The 17,775-nt window shown below is 34.2% G+C and overlaps 1 protein-coding gene across 9 annotated transcripts in view; it reads left to right on the top strand.

Moving 5' to 3' along the window:
• The window catches only part of ANKRD17 (ankyrin repeat domain 17), a 161,769-nt gene that overhangs the window by 24,328 nt on the left and 119,666 nt on the right, over positions 1 to 17,775 (top strand). Inside the window, exon 1 of one of the 9 annotated variants that reach the window (XM_030877836.2) lies at positions 7,916 to 8,045. The exons of the other annotated variants lie outside the window; for them this stretch is intronic. Coding sequence (XP_030733696.1) covers positions 7,992 to 8,045 — 54 coding nt within the window. The 5' untranslated portion in view covers positions 7,916 to 7,991. Of the gene's footprint in view, positions 1 to 7,915; positions 8,046 to 17,775 lie in introns of those variants that run through there. 9 annotated transcript variants of the gene reach the window in all.

Below are 17,775 nucleotides of genomic sequence, written 5' to 3'. Positions count from 1 at the left end.
TAGTAACATTGCTTCTAACATAGCTGTGTTGTGAGATATCTTCATGATGACCAAAGAGTCACAGTTACATTGACTGAAATCAGTATTTCTTTATATATATATACATATATATATATATATATATATATATATATATATATATATGGGGTTTGTGTTGGGATCTCTGGTCAGGATCAGATTAGTGGAAAAGGGACCCCATTTTGCAACTTTTGGCCTAGTTTTTTGAGGATATAGACAATTTAATGTAATACATTTCCTAGGAGATGGAATTATGAGTCTGAAAGAGTACTTGCAATAATTGCTTGCAGGCAAACCATTCCAGATTTGTTATGAATAGACTAGGCTAGAAACAGCAGAGTGGTAATTGGCATCATGAGAAACCAGACTGATTGGAGCTTGCTGCCAGCAACTCTAGGCCATCAAGCAACCAGAGAAGGAGTTGCGATTGCAAGGTTCCTTGGGTAGTTTTTGCATCCTGATTATTTTCCTTTGATGCCTTTGATACTGTCTTAAGTGACCTGGAGCTGTTTCTTGTGTCCCCTAGAGCAGGGGTCCCCAATTCCTGGGCTGTTAAGAACGCAGGCCGCACAGCAGGAGGTCAGTGGCGATGAAGCGGAGCTTCATCTGCCACTTCCCTTTACTCCCCATGGCTGGCATTACCGCCTGAACCATCCCCCCGCTCACCGCCAGGTCCTCGGAAAAATAGTCTTCCATGAAACCGGTCCCTGGTTCCAAAAAGATTGGGGACCGCTGCCCTAGAGTAGGACAGTCGTCCTTCCAGAAGGGTGGTAGAAATTGGTTAACTCAAAAAAATTGGCTTTGGACTTGTCTCTTGTTGTAATTTGCATTTTTATCCCCAGGCTCTCTACTCTCCCCACCACTGTGCTTGTGGGGTTGGGGTAGGGAGGTAGGCTGTGTGTGTGTGTGTGTGTGTGTGTGTGTGTGTGTGTGTGGTATATTTATTTTTGTTGGTAGATACTTGTTGCTTTGGAACAGAAGCAATTGAGAGCACTGTACTATCAGTAGATTTAGCCTATTTGAAACAAAACCAAAAAATGTTGAAGGAAGTTATTCCTATTATATATGTACTTGTTTATTTTTATTTGAAATGTTGTACAGACAAATTTGGGAGGTGAATGTTCTCCAAAAACAATAAAAATCTTGTCAATTTTGTATACATAGAACCTATTGTGAAATACTAGGAAAAGAATGAATTCATGGTGTGACCTAGCATCGGTAGAGACAACAAGTGCAAGTGTCCAGCAGGCACAACTGTAATTGCAGATGTGAAAGGAGGGAAAGCTGTTTTGTTTCTTACTTTGCTTAGTCTGTTACTTATATTTGGACAAGACTGTGGTTGTATTTAATTCTATACATGGGACACATCTGGATGAAATATTTGTTTAAATATAATAATACTTTCTGTACTGTTCTGAATGGAGTTTTGAGTTTTATTTATTAGTTAGATTAAAGAAAAATGGAAAGGGACTATATATCAGAGAAGATGAAAAAATCATTGAAGATTTTGATTTTAGACTTTGTTGAAAATCAGGATCAAGTTTTTCTAGATTATAGACTCTTGAAGGTGCAGTAACTATTTGTCATTCTATATCCATTGTGTAGTATAAAGCCTGTCACCTAGTAAGCACTCAGTAAATATTTGTATAAATGAATGATCAAAATAGTAATGATCTTTCAAAAGAAAGTTTACTAGGGCCTTTTTATAGCATTAGCCTTGAGAAAAATTTTATTTAAGCAATAAATATCCTTCCTCACATTTAGAATATACTAATGGATGGCCTTTTCATTATTTATATATTAGGTTATAATTTTATATATCCTTACTTAATCCTTTGTTACCTAAGCCTTTTAGGTGTTCCTCACACATCTAGAAGCCTGTCCAACTATTAACATTTATTTTGGAGGTTCTGGTGAAGTTTTAATCATTCTTATTTTTAAACATTATCATCAAAATTTGACCTGGGGGCTTCCCTGGTGGCGCAGTGGTTGAGAGTCCGCCTGCCAATGCAGGGGACGCAGGTTCGTGCCCCGGTCCGGGAATATCCCACATGCCGCGGAGCGGCTGTGCCCGTGAGCCATGGCCGCTGGGCCTGCGTGTCCAGAGCCTGTGCTCCGCGACAGGAGAGGCCACAACAGTGAGAGGCCTGTGTACCGCAAAAAGAAAAAAAAAAAAAAATTTGACCTGGGATACATGTCAAGAAACTGTGATAGAAGCTGTTTAGTGCTCTTTGTGTTAATAAAAACCTATCTTCTTCATCTTAGTTTGCGTTCGATTTTTTTTCCAAGAATGATGGAAGGATTACTTTAGAAATTTATGCTTTAGAAATGAATAGTTTGAAATAAATGTGGAAGGCAAACAAATGAATACCCAACAGTATTTTATTAATTTAGTTTAGTAAGAACATACCCAAAGAATTCTGGATCTTTATGATACTGAATTCCGGCAGAAACTTCACAACTTAAAGAGTCCATTAAACCTGGGTGGAATTTGTATTTAACCGAAGTAGATTTTCTAAAAGTGTCATTTGATTCACCATTCTTCTCTGTTCTCCAAGTACGTACATATAGACAGAATCTGCATTGTGGCTCCTTATTTTGTTTTTTGGGGTTTTTTTGTGGTAAATAAATTCTTAATCTGTCAGGGAATTAATGTATTTTTTTTGTTAAGGGAACAGAAGTTAGATGAGAGGAGATGTAATTTTCATTTGCATTTCCTTAAAAAGTGGAAATGATGAGGGAGTAAGGATAAATCTAGAATCATGTTTTAAAACATGCTTATTTCTGATCTGGGTTTTACTTAATAGACTTTGTATCATTAATACTTACTATTTGTAGGGAAGCAGGCAGTCTCATTCACTGTCAGAGTGTAAATTCAACCTTAGTGGGCAATTTGGTAACATAAAGTTTTAAATAAAGTTTTAAATACATGTACCCATCAAGAAATTTACAGTACAGTTATATTCAGGTATGTGCAGAGTATGTGTGCCCTTTTTTTGGGCATGTTCATTGCAGTATTGTGAAATGTTGAAGGAACACAAATGCCCACCAAAAGGGAACTGATTAAATAAATTATAGTACAGTTTTTTAGTGAAAATTTGAGCAACTATCACAATCAAAGAGAGAGATACATGTACTAATCTGAAACAGTTATGGAGTATTACATTTTTAAAATGGAGATGAAGAAAAGTATGTACAATATGCTTCCATTTGTATAAAAAATAATCTACACTAAGATAAGCTTTATATATGTAGGTTATTTCTGGAAGAATACACTAGTTGTGCTTTTAGGAGTTGGTGAGAGATAGGTTTACTTTTCCCTATGTTCTCTTTTATATAGGAATGTTATCCATGTACATGTATTACTTTGCAGATAAAAACCATAGTTTTTTTTAAAAAAGAAAGTAATCTGTGGTGGTAATGAAAAGAATATTACTGTGCTACATTAGACATATATCGAGGGCTTCCCTAGTGGCACAGTGGTTAAGAATCCGCCTGCCAATGCAGGGGACATGGGTTCGAGCCCTGGTCCGGGAAGATCCCACATGCCACGGAGCAACTAAGCCCGTGCACCACAACTACTGAGTCTGCACTCTAGAGCCCGTGAGCCACAACTACTGAAGCCCACGTGCCTAGAGCCTGTGCCCATGCACCTCAACGAAGACCCAACGCAGCCAAAACTAAAAAAAATAAAATAAATAAGTTAAAAAAAAAAGACATATATCGAGAACCCCCAGTCATATTGTGGCATGATTTGGTTTAGGAGAAATACAAGGTAAATTCATGGTGATAGAGTTATTTTAATAATGTATATAGGGTATCAGAAATTTGACCATGTTTTGTTATCCTTTTAATTTAAATTCTGTTTAACTCTTTAATGTATGTATGTCACTTATGCTTGGTCCAGGCTATTTTACACTTCTGCTGAAATATAACTTACAGAGTAGAAAAGAGAAAAATAGAGATGTTATAAAGTAATGACTACATTTCACACATTTTGAGAGGTGAAGTTGGTTCAGATTTTGTTTTCCTAGTAGTTTGTTTTTATGTAGGCGGGTGAAATAATTATATTTATGCTGCAACCAATTATTTGTCCTTGTTTTGTTTGAAAATGTGGATTTTGATAAGTCTCGCCCTTCCCTAAATAGAAAAAAATATTTGATGGGAGCAGAACTTCTTTACAAGGAATATTTGATTGAAAAAAAAATGTTTTATGTGGAGGAACAAACATCAACAAAATGTTAAACCATACAAAATAGGGTTGCTTGCTTGTCAACATATTTGTGTGTGTGTGTGTGTGTGTGTGTGTGTGTGTGTGTGTGTGTGTGTGTTTGGTTTCTTTGCTCCTCGTTCAAAGAAATCAGTGCTGGTCCTAAATAAAATTGTAACTTTCAGAAGATTCCTTTATGCAGTCTTGGTATTTATTAAGCTTCTTCTGTCCTTTTCCCCCACTTTTTATGGGAGGCTTTTCTCTTCACTTTGGACATTTGAATCTTCTTATTGTAGTAAGTATTTTCCTTTATGATTTAAGTCACTTACATCTGTTAGTTTGTATTTGTTTGCGTAACTGTAAGTAGGTTATCATTTATGCTTTAATGCTTTTGCCCATAGGTGAAAATTAAAGATTTTGAAATCCATTTTAGGCAAATGGGAAAACAGGTTTTTTTGCCTACAAATTGAGGTTGAACTAGAAGGAAAGTGGCTTACTATTAGGATGTAGGGTTTTATAGCAGATGTATATGAATCTCCTTTCACACACCCTTTTGCCCAAAGTATCCTATGCTGTGGCATAGGTCCTCATATTAACAAAAGAACCAGAAAATAAAATTAAGAATAAATAATTACTTTGCTGTATAACAAAGAATTACAGGGACTTCCCTAGTGGCACAGTGGTTAAGAATCCGCCTGCCAGTGCAGGGGATACGGGTTCAATCCCTGGTCTGTGAAGATCCCACATGCTGTGGAGCAGCGAAGCCCGTGCGCCACAACTACTGAGCCTGTGCTCTAGAGCCCGCGAGCCACAACTACTGAGTCTGCGTGCCACAACTACTGAAGCCCGTGTGCCTAGAGCCCGTGCTCCTCCACAAGAGAAGCCACGGCAGTGAGAAGCCCACCCACCACAATGAAGAGTAGCCCCCATCACTGCAACTAGAGAAAGCCCGCGCTCAACAACGAAAACCCAATGCAGCCAAAAATAAATAAATAAATATATTAAAAAAAAAAGAATTACAGAAATTCTCAAATATAGATTCTGTTTATATTCAACATTTCTAATATCTTATTTCAGTGACCTAAAGATAATAGTCACAGAACACATGTTCTTGTCATCAGAAATAATTCCTAGTGGTAGCAATAATTTAAAAGGGATTAGGATACAAATCTGGATATCAGATGATTCCTTTATTCATGCATTTGTTATTTAATCAACAAATACTTAAGTCCTTGCTCTATGCCAGAGACTGTGCTGGCCCTGGGTATACCTTGGCAAACAGAGCATTGCCTGCTTTCATCAAGCTTGTGATCCGTAAGGGAGAGACATGATAAATGATATATAAATATCTGTAATTCTGTAAGAAAGCCATAATCACATCTTTATTACTAAAAACTTAACAGTATATGTCAGAAAACATAAGGGAAGCACCGTATAATCCTACAACAGGAGGGAAGGAGACAGTGAATGGTTTGATTGACTTGAATCTTAGGGGGCCCGATTTCTTGTCAAAGTTGGAAAGCCTGTTCTTGGCTTATGGGAAATAAGAATGTATGAACATATGAGTTCCTTGAATTCAAATCTACCATTACTTGCTTCTGTTGGAAGAAGGTTTGAGAAACAGAAACTTCGTTGATGACTTCTCCTAATCTAAGGATGAAGCAGTTTATTTGAAGTATGGAACGGATTGAGCTGGAAGGAGGAAAATAGTAAGATCAGTTTTCTGGTTCTTCATAAGCTGTGTCTTAACAATGGACATTATTTTGTTTGAGAACCTCCAAATACCAGACACACTTATATATAAATGAAAGCGCTGTATATGGTCTGAGGGAAAACATTTTTAATATCATTTGTTTTCCATTAATTTCACACATCCTTTGAAGTCAGACCCTTCTGGGTTTGAATCTCAACTCTGCTATATAACTATGTACTGTCTGTGGCTTGATTTTCTCATTCGTAAAATGAGGGTCATATCATCTGGAGGAAGTACAGTAGATGGTTCAGAGGACAGACTCTGGAGTCAAGTACCTGGGTCCATATCTTAGCTTCTTAACTTAATTAGCTTAGTTGCGAGTAAGTTGGGGAAGTTGCTTAACTTCTGTGTACCTCAGTTTCCAGAATGGAGATAATAGTAGCTACCTTTCTTTTAGGATTATTGTGAGATTTAATGAGTTAATATATACAAGGCACTTAAAGTGGTGTATCACATATAGTAAGCACAAGGTAATTATTAATGTTATTATTTTGAATTATTATCACCTAGGGTATTGTGAGGGTTAAATAACATGTTTATTTGAAAAACAATGACTTGTATATTGCCTGACACAGTGAGGATGTCTCCTAAATATCAGAAACTGAGTAGTAGATACTTTATCTCATTTAATCTTCTCATAAACCTGTTTAGAAGAAATTTTATCTGTTTTGTTGACTGTACCCAGGACAGTTTCTGATATACAATAGAAAATCCATTGTTGAGTGAATGTTATCCCTTTTTACAGATAAATAAACTAAGGCCCAAGAGAATTACAAAATCTTTCTACTAAAACATGGCATCACTTTGAGGAGACATTATTGGAAAGGCCATTCATATCATCACTGAGATTTGACCATATGTGAATGGTCTTCCCTGTCGTTTTCCTTTCCTTTAAAAAATTCACTTTCTCTAGTTAGGTTAGGAAAATTTAGACTAGAAGAACTGTTCACCTTAGAGTTATAATTAGATTGGTTAACCTAATTGAGGGATCACTTCAAGTTCAGTTTGTATGGCACTCTCACAAGTACAGGGTTATTTTGTTAATACTGCAGAGCACAAAACATTGTTCCTCTCCCATTGCATTTTGTATATTATATATTATATAAGGAAGAAATTTGACAAAGTAAAAAATTTTACTAAAGTGAGGGTCAATTACAGTGATAAATATAAAATTAGCTCTACTGTTACTCACCCGCTTTATTTGCTATTAAATGATCCAGAAACAGTGTTTCTGAATTTCATTCATCTGAAATATTTTAGTCTCTTGTAGTATTTATGATAAGGTGGGGGGAGGCCATTTCTTTGGTTAGTAAATGAGGTTAAAGACATTCCTAGAAAATGCATATAACTGTGATGTGTTATGGTTTGCTTCAGTGATTGTAAATCTGTTGAATGTTAATCTCATTTCTCTTAGATATTTCCAAACAGATTAGTTTATAGAAAACCAGTTTACCATTAAAAAACTACATTAAATTATTACTTTCGGCACCCTCAAGTCAGCACCTGTAATATATGTGTTACATAATACATATGGCTGATGTAACAAATTCCTGATTTGGTATTACCTTGCATCCTTCTTTGCGTATTTAATACAGCCATTAATCTTACTACAAGGCTTTACTAAGGATAAATTGCTACGTAAACCACTTCAACCTCTTTTGTTCAACCAGGAAGCCAGACGTGTTTAAATAGGTTTTAAAAAAATGTTATTATTTCTTTTTTGAAATTTTAGAGTTTTAAAAATTTGAAATGGTAAAATAAGAGACTTTATTTTGCCTGTTGAAATTACTTGACAGAAGTTTGCTTTGGAATAGAGCTTCTGTATCTTTAAAAAATACACAGTGAGTCACCCCCTGCTCTTTTGGTAGATGCCTGGCTAGTGAACAGCTAAGCTGCTTTAGGCATGTAATAGAACATTCCATTTCCTGTTCCCTTGCTGACACAGAGGAGTGTTCCTGCTGGCAATGATCTAATCATAGTGCAGTAAGAAACATGGCAGTTTGATAAAACATGGTGGAGACAGCGGCTGAAATGGAAGCATATGTTCTAGAAGACATTCTTGAGGTAGGGCTAGGTTTGTAAATGAAATGAAAGTTGAAATCTGAACAAAGAAATCTTATCTGCCGGAATTATTTTACAGATGAATAGATTAGAGGAGAGAGCAAAGAGAGGCAGAGCATAAAAGCAAGATACGGTCAGACCTTATTCTGTGTGAGAATGTGCCAATCTAGTTCACATGATTACTAAAACCTTATTTTGTTTAAACCTAATGTTTTGTAAATTGTAGATATATGTTTGATAGGGGAAAAAAGAAAAAGAAAGGAAGGGCCTCGGACTTAATAAAAAGCCTTTTGCTGGTGGTGACCTTTAGATTAACTCATTAGAAGGTGGGGTCTGCAAAGCAGCTTTGAGTAGGTTTAGTATCATATGTCTTAGAATTCATTTACATATCTAAGCCCAAAACTCTGCTTGCAGTTAACTATTAAAAACAGCTGGTTATTTTAGTTTCTAGGGTAAAATTAAGCATATATATTAATCTAATTGCTTAATTTAGCTGGTACATTCTGCTTCTAGGTTTTTCATGTGACTTCATTATAAAATAAATTATTAAATTAAAAATTAAAAGACTGTAAAATTTAACTAATGCTTGAGAGCTCACAAAAATCTGCATTTTGAGTCATGAGAATTTTAAATTATGTTTTCTTTTTTTTCCTGTTTGTGTCAGTGTTATAGAACCTATTTGCGTATAAATCAGTTCAAGAAAATACATGTCAAAGTGAAACTATAATTGGTTTTGGCCTTGGATGTAATATACCATCAAATATTTGTATTTATAGATATATAGATATTTAAATCCCATTTTCTTATTTTGGGGGTTGTAGGGTTCCCCCCCATTAAAAAAAACTGTCTAATTTTCATGATGGTGAGTGGTATTCCTAATACTTAGACTGTTAAGATAATTCGTTAAATATTTTACTATCTTCAGGAAGAGAATTTGTTAGGGGGAGAGGACTTGGGAGAATAAGCTGCAAAGGGAAGCTAGGCGGGGTTAACAAGAGAAAAAAGCCTATGCGCATTATAAAGTGCTGCATGATCAATGAGCATTTTCTGGAGTCCCTCAGTGTATGCTTGGAGCTGACATTGCAGCAAGTCTCATGGTTGTTCTGCAGAATGAAAACTGATTCCATTGTATTATCTAGCTCCTTGCAGACACCTGCCAACATACTCTTTACCCCTCTCCTAAGAGCTATTGTCTGAGTTGAATTCTCTGGTTAATTTCCATTCTTTTCATTTCTTTTTCTTTTTTATATTTTGATAGAATTAGTGAGTCTCCTTAGAAGTGGTATGGTGTATCTTATAAATAGTGATATATACTTTCATCAAGGCACTTCAATAATTAGCAGTGGTCACAGGACTATTAGTGGTTCAGATTAAACAAGTCTAATTATAAAGTTCTAGTGGGACATATTTATTTGCTTTTTAAAAATTTTGCTTTGGATTTTAAAAGAAGCGTACCTTATAGATTTCAGTAAATTTATATATTTTCTTTGGTCATTTAAAATTTCAGCATATGACAGATTTTAGAAGTCTTACTTATTTTCTGGGAAAACCCACTTGGGCATAGTTTTATGCCTTAAGTATAGGTTTTTTCTAATACTATCTTAAAAATTGGCTTTTCATTATTCCCACTAAACACAGAAGTGTTTAATGTCATGTTAAGATTTTATGTTGCCTAATTTGTTCATAGTCACTAGTTAGTTACAGAGGTTATTTTACCTCTGTAATTTTTATTGTTTGTCCTAGTTTTCAGTTTCTCTTAATTTGGTTCCTATACACCTGTCGCATTAAACCATACTAAGTGAGTTTTCTCTTTATTTAATATTATTTTATTTAACTGAGTATTTGTCAGTTACTGGCAGACTAGAAGTGAAAATTTTCCAACTAGTAATAAAATATTCTTTTCCAAAATTAAAAGTGCTCATAATGACCTAATGCTAAAAATAAAAGTTTAAAAAGAATAGACTTGCTAACTCTGAAGCTAAATATACCATATTCTAAAGTACCTCATATTGCAAGTGGATAGATATATTTTATACAGTGAACTTTCTAGAAAAAAATTTTTAATGGGTTAGCTCCTTGTGTAAATATCTAATAATGAAGTTCATCTATATGTCACATTGACAATTTTATTATTGTATCTAATATTGAGCCAAACAAACTTCTAATATGTGAAGTTTGTCACCATAATTTTCATCTTTATGACTGTTTATTGAGCATCTGGAATTTTATATAGATTTTTGATTATTTACATTAAACATTGAATTCCTGCTATTTTTTTCTTCTTTGAATGTAACTTGGTCTTTTGAATCTTACATTTTTAAAAGGTGCTTTTATTTAAGTTTTAATAAAAGGAAAACAAAATCAATATCAGTGAATTAGTGCAGATTAATTCTCATAATGCTATGGTTTACCTTTTAAATTGTGATTGTTTATTATATATACCCCTGTGTATTTAACCTCAATTTTTAGATGATCATCAAAATCTTGAGTAAAATACTGTAAGTTTCTAAAACTTATAGTAAAACTGGAAAAGCTTGATTTCAACTTGTATCATTGCTTCTCAGCTCTCCAAGATAATGGATTTAATAGAATAACTTGTTTGTTTTAATTATGCAAATAATCCAGTCAGTAATTTTCTTCTCCAAACCAAAGTAGTCAAAGTGTTTCTGTTCCTTTTGCCCACCTTAACTAATACTCAGGAAAATAGCCAAATACAGATGATGGAAAAGGGCTGGGAGCCTACGTAAATATCTCTTTTTTTGTATTGCTTATGTTATTTTTGCTGATTATAATTTTAGAATTTTGATGTTCTTCCTCTAAGTCATATATAATAATGAATCTTAGTACTCAGAAAGATCAGTAAGAAGAAAAAGTCCTCCAAACTTTTTTTGGAAGGGTATATTCCAAATTTGTGTGACCAAGTGCTGTGTATATAAACCTTAAGTTTATACATAAGCTTTTTAAATATGAAAACATAAAACATATGAAAGTTCATTTCAGAAACTTGATTACTATATATTCTGGTTTCATTGTTTCTATTTGAACCATGTTTAGTGGTTTTTCTATAAGAATTGCTTTAGAAATGAGAAATTTTCAAAAATCTTTTAATTTTAATCAAATTCAAAATACTTTCTTCAGGTTATAGCATTTGATGTATTTTTCCTTTAAAAAAGTAGCAAGTTTTTGAAAATAAAAATATTTACAGGGCTTCCCTGGTGGCGCAGTGGTTGAGAGTCCGCCTGCCTATGCAGGGGACATGGGTTCGTGCCCCGGTCCGGGAGGATCCCACATGCCGCGGAGCAGCTGGGCCCATGAGCCATGGCCGCTGAGCCTGCGCGTCCGGAGCCTGTGCTCCGCAACGGGAGAGGCCGCAACAGTGAGAGGCCCGTGTACCCCCCAAAAAAAAAAATATTTACAGTGTTAAGTATAATAACTCTCATGCCCAATCTTCTTCCTTTGTCAGCTAGCACCAGTTTCTAGCTTCATCTGTACTTGATTTGACAGGTTGTAATGCATAATCTAAAAGCCTTAAATCTCTATCGTTGTTCCTTAGAGATTCAGTGGTTGAGGATTTGGCTGAACTGTTTAGGGTGTAACTAAATTAAGGGGCAGATTTAAACATATTAAGTAGGTTTATTATGGAACCATTTCTTTCTCTGTATTTATCTTGACATCAGAGGGTTTTTAATAAAATAAGCTTGAAAGAGTCACAGGGACACTATTGTTTCCTTTTGATTTGTCACCATTATGGACTAGTGGTAAATAGTGTATTTTCGTCTAAACAGGGGAAGTCCATTTGCTATTTATCATAAAAATTATTTTTAGTAATGATATAAAATCTCTGTGAAGTAGACTCTTTTGACAGTTACTTCCTATATTTCTTTTTAGTCTATAAAATAGATTGGCTTATGTAATGCACATCATTTATATATTTTATCAGTAAGTCTTCCATGGATTTCTAAAGTTCTGTATCTATATAGTTAGTATAATACTGGTGACATTTTTCACTAGGAATAGTTGGAGTTACTCTTAGGACATAAATATAATTTGATCTGGAGACAGAAAAGTTTAGCTAAATATGTAAATTATTTGAATTAATGTAAGTAACATTTTCCATTCATTAAGAGGCTTTGGAAAGATTAGACATTTGGGGCAGATTGAATCTTATAATTTCGCTCCAGCATTGAGCATCTTTAACATGCTAGGCACTTGAAATTCAATGAGCTTATTAGTCCAGCTAACTTTGCTTCATAAAAGTAAAAATTCGGAAGATAGAATGTCTGTCATTGGTATTCAAACATTCTTGGATTCAGGATGTGTATAGATTTGTATTCGAATACTAGTATTTTACTTCATTTGTTCATCTGAATAGTTTGAAACCCATGTTTTTAGCATTCTGAATTTTTTAGTACGCAAATATCTTTCTTTAAGCACCTTTACGTTATCTTTTTTGTGCTTATCTAATTGTTATGCCTATTTATGAATGTCAGGCTGTCTGGAAAGTCCCCTGGATCCCATTTTCATCTTTTTATCTGTAAAGATTTTTCTATTACCAATTCAGTCAGTATGTTGCTATACATAATGTGTATGTATATATGTGTATGTTCATGCAACACACTCACATATATGCTTACATATACTCTGTATACACACATCCATGTTCATGCTACATTATGCTTTATGAATACTCTTATGTATATATGTGTTTTTTCATGCAACACACTCAGATATATGCTTACATATACTCTGCATACACACATTCATGTCCCTGCTATATTATGCTTTATGAATACTCTTATTTGAAAGTCGAGTCTATCTTGAACAGAGGGGCAGAAGTTGCAACATTGCTTTCACACACCAACTTTGGGAGAATGCATATAGGAGTAGTAGAAGATGACTAAGAGATACACTTGTGTTAGTTAATAATCCCTCTAAAGAAGACTGATATTTTAGTGGAGTATAAAGGCTTCAAACAGCTTGCAAAAAGATAGTATAACTAGAGGTATGTGAATTAATCTGTTATTACTCTCACATGAGAGTAAAGGCAGGGTCATCCAAATGCCACTGGTCCCACATTAATCCAACATAGTCCAGTGGTTAATGTGGAGGATGCTGTGCAGCTTGCATTAGGAAAAGTCTACATCATGTATTACCTGCATATACATGTAGCAACATTGGCACTTTTCCTGGTTCTGAATTGTTAGGGGCCCTGTTCTGACCCTTGACTGAAGAACTCAGTCTGATGTGAAATGACTTGATCACTACAAACTTGCTGAGTATCAAAGTCCTGCTTAATCATTGGTTCGGTTTTAATATATAGCTTCCAGATTTGCCAAGACAAACGTCTTTCAGGAGGTGTTTGTAAATGTATGTGAGATAACTTTTGGTTTAATGAGTGGTTAGATTAATATTGGCCATTAATATTGGTCTTGGATGGAATCACGCTTCTAACTAACTGGCTATATGTCAATAGATAGGTATATGTTGTACGTAGGATGCCCACATAATTTTATGGTGGCAATAGAAATTGACCACATTAGTTACAATTTGTTGAAAATTTAAGTTATTATACAGAGGGATTGTGTCATTACATGTTAACATAATTTTATAAAAAAAACCCTGTTATCCAAAAGAACAACAACTGAGAAGAATGGCCTTATTTTACATTTTTACAAATATCTTTTAAGTCTGGCTTAATAGAAGATAACGGGACTCATATATCTGCTTTTATATTCAGTCTGTTGCAATGCATTATTTTGGAGGAAGTCTAAGAAGAAAATGTCACGTTTATATGAGGGTTAAAAAAGGGGAAGAATATTTTAATAACCCTTTTGATAATTGTGGATATTCTTCTTTGATACCACTCCTAAAACTACTCAAATGGGGGTTTCCTGGAGGTCAGTTGCAGTGTGTAATCTGAAACATTATCAATGAATTTTATGAACTCTGTTCAATTAAAACCCACTGTTTTTTTGTGTGTTTTGAATAGATCTCTTGGTGCATGATTTTGTAGCGCCATACATTGGCAATTGGAAAATACTGATTTACTGACTTCCAAATATTGCTGCATTTTATTCTGCAGTAATAACATTTGCTAATATCATCACCACTGTTGTCCTTAGAAAAGTAAAAAAGTGGGAAGCTGTCACATTCGATGACAGATATGTTTTCCAAAATTGTAATGTATACTTGAAAGCTTATCACTGATGACAAAGAAAGTGAGTTGTTTTCCTTGAAATGATATTGGTGTTCGTGAAAAAAACTATTGGTTTAGCTCACATTTATATGTGTTTTCTTGAGACAACTACAGTACCTTGGTATGCAGCAGAAATGTTTCCCATTTTGTTACACAGAATATTAAAAAGTAATATACTCAAGGTTGAAAATTTAAAAATTAGTAATTTTTACTGCTTCATAATGGAAACTCACCTTTTTTTTTTCTTTCATTTAATTATGAGTGCATGACAGAAGAATATGATGATTCATGATATGGCCATGATTTGTGTAAAGGAAACAGCAGTTCTACCCACCATTACTTTTGTATCATCAGTACAAGTGTCAACACAGTGAAACAGGCAAATAACATTTTAGTACTGTATTATAAAAATAGTTTTAACTTCAGAGACCCTCTGAAAGAGTCTTGAGGATCCCCATGGATCCTGTGGACCATACCTGAATAACTGCTGGTTTAGAATATTGCCCAACCTTACAGTCAGTAATGGCATAAAACTAAGATTTAGATTTAAGTCTATTGATTAAAATGTTTTCTTTTACCATTTTATCAAATTTCTTAATTTATCACATAGTCCCAACTTCTCTCTAATCACTTTGTCACTCTTTCTAGGTTTCTTTTTCCTTCAACTACAATGTAGCAGATTTAAGACATGGGAAACATTTTGTGGAAAAAAATTTAAATACTGCTTTACAATTATAAGCCCTAGATTAGTCATTCAGAATTTATGAAAAAGGATTTTGAGGATTCCCGAGTGAAATAGTGAGTGAAAGAAGCTAGACATAAGTAGAAAGTGGTTTTGCTTGAGGAATAACATTCTGTAAGTAACACTTTTGATTTTGGTAAGGATAATTAAAAACTTGAATGGGTTATAAATTTCATCAAATGTCATATGTTACAATTCTAAATGATTAGGAAAGGACTTTATCAATTATAACTATTTGAATATTCCTATCTTAGCTAGTAGAAACAAGTATATGAAGTATTTGTCAAATTTGAATATTTTTCTTTTTGAAGGTTTTAGGCTTCTTTTCTATATTCTGTCACAGGGGCCAGCTGGTTTTCATGCAGTCACAGAAGTTCTTTCTTTGAGACTAGTTCTATTTTATATTGTCTATGAAAATGAAAAATGAGATTAAGATAATATATATCTTGGTTATCCAAAGACTAAGCTGTTTCAAATTCCTTTGCATAGTAGCAAATTAAGTCATTTAAAATCTACTTCATACTTTCCTCTTGTATTTATATGTACTGTGTTTTTGCCACAATTTAATTTTGAAATTGGCACTGAAATCATGTGGTCCCATAGGAAAAGATGGTCAGTTACATCTGCACATCTCTGTCTTTACGCTTCTTAAGTGCTGCAACTCTTCTCCCAAACTCCAAATTCCAAGGGACTGTTGAGATGAGGAACAATGTTGAGCCAGTGTTAAACTGCTTGTTGGTGTTTTCTGCTCTCTGAATTCCTTCTTTAGTCTCAGACCTTTTATCATTTAGCCTCTTTCTCTTAGTTTTGATACCTGCTGCCCACTTTATTTTGATTTCTTATTCCTGCTACAGATGGTCTAGATTCTGCTCTTCTACTTGATGTTTGAATAAGCCTAGCTCCTTGATTACAGACCTTCTCATTTGTTGACCTTCTCCTTTGTCTAACTAGTGTTTATCCTTAACTGGTTTTAACCTTGAATTTGTCCTGTTGCCATTTCCCTAGTCTTTGTCACATGTTCTACATTTGTAATTTATGCACTGTCATCATAAAAAGATCAACATGTATTTGTATGAACTGTTTAAGCAAGTTTGAGAAATACAGTTTCTGAATTCTTATGTTCCATAGGAAATACTGGTTAAGATTTTCCAAAAACTTGTGCTGGTGTTTAAGTGTTCACAGACATTGGAAAGTTTTCCTTTTTATTATTTTGTCACATTTGTACAATATTTGTTATCTTCCCAAAATATCTTTCTCAGTTTCTTTTTCCTGATTTTCTTGGTTTTATCTATGAAATAAAGTAAATGGTGATAATAGTAGATGGAAAATTGCTTTCTTCTATGAAACTTTATTTATTTAAAAACCAAAATATTAAGATTAAGCTCTATAAATGTCATTTGAAAAAAATCTTGTCAGGTGGATCATCATTCTGTAAATATTTTATGAATTACAAAGAATATATCTTTTATAAAGTGTGATAGGTAAGTGAGAATGCTGAATTATATTGACATTGATTTTTAAGTATTTCTAGAGTATATTTAATAGGCTTCCTTTTTCATTGTCTTGAGCTTATAGTGTTATTATATCATTTTCTGTGAATAGTTTTATTCTTGGTGTCTTCCGTGACTTAGCATTGTATCTTGAACACAGTAAATGCTTGTTTCTTTTTTTTTTTTAAGAAGATGCTGGGGGTAGGAGTTTATTAATTAATTAATTTATTTTTGCTGTGTTGGGTCTTCGTTTCTGTGCCAGGGCTTTCTCTAGTTGTGGCAAGCAGGGGCCACTCTTCATCTGGGTGCGCGGGCCTCTCACTATCGCGGCCTCTCTTGTTGCGGAGCACAGGCGCCAGACGTGCAGGCTCAGTAGTTGTGGCTCACAGGCCCAGTTGCTCCGCGGCATGTGGGATCCTCCCAGACCAGGGCTCGAACCCGTGTCCCCTGCATTAGCAGGCAGATTCTCAACCACTGTACCACCAGGGAAGCCCTGTCATTTTAATTTGAGTTATACAATGAAGGAATTACCCTCCTATCTTTTTCTCTTGGGAAGTTCTTTGAACTCTTAGCTTTGGTTAGGTATATACATGGAATGAGGAAGAAGAACTAAAAGTTAATCACATTACTCAAATCAACCCAGGTGATCAGTAGGTTGGAGTTCTAAGACTTAGAGTCTTCGTATATTACTTGAAATAATTTTTTTTTTTGTTCTCGTGCTTCTTAATTTCTAAAGTTAAATTGTACCATATAGTTTCTCTAAGATCCCTTCTAGATATAAAAGTCTTAACTAGAACTCTTAAGACAGTGGCTTCAGTAACGTCTAAACAAAAAGTTTGAGATGATGGTGTGTATCTCTCATGTAACTATCTTTTATTTGACATTCTTATACCCACCCAACTTTATCTTTACCATACTTAATATGAATTGTTTGCCTTTACATTGTATTCTAATATTCTGTTAGTACTTACATTGTTTACCTGCTACCCTTTTCAACATCTATTCATTATTCAAAGTCCTACTCCTTCCCTAGGGTTTTCTCTCTCTAGCTTTCCTTTCAAGTTGATTGTCTACTACCCTTTTCTGCTCTTAAAAAGTAATGCGAAACTGTGTACATTTAAAATATTTTAATGTCTCTGTAATGTCCTTGGTAAATGTTAAATTCTTTAATATGGATACCTTGGCTCTTTTTAAATTAAAAAAATTACTTCTGTATTTATGTAAAAGATGTTTCATCCCACAAAAGAATTTGAAGTAGCTTATAAAAGTATATATTATAAAAAATAAAAATACAAAAGGCAGAAA

Source organism: Globicephala melas, chromosome 5 (genome assembly GCF_963455315.2).
Source record: "Globicephala melas chromosome 5, mGloMel1.2, whole genome shotgun sequence".
Lineage (NCBI taxonomy): Eukaryota > Metazoa > Chordata > Mammalia > Artiodactyla > Delphinidae > Globicephala > Globicephala melas.
Note: the sequence above shows the minus strand (reverse complement) of the source record. Positions and strands in the feature narration are given on the sequence as shown.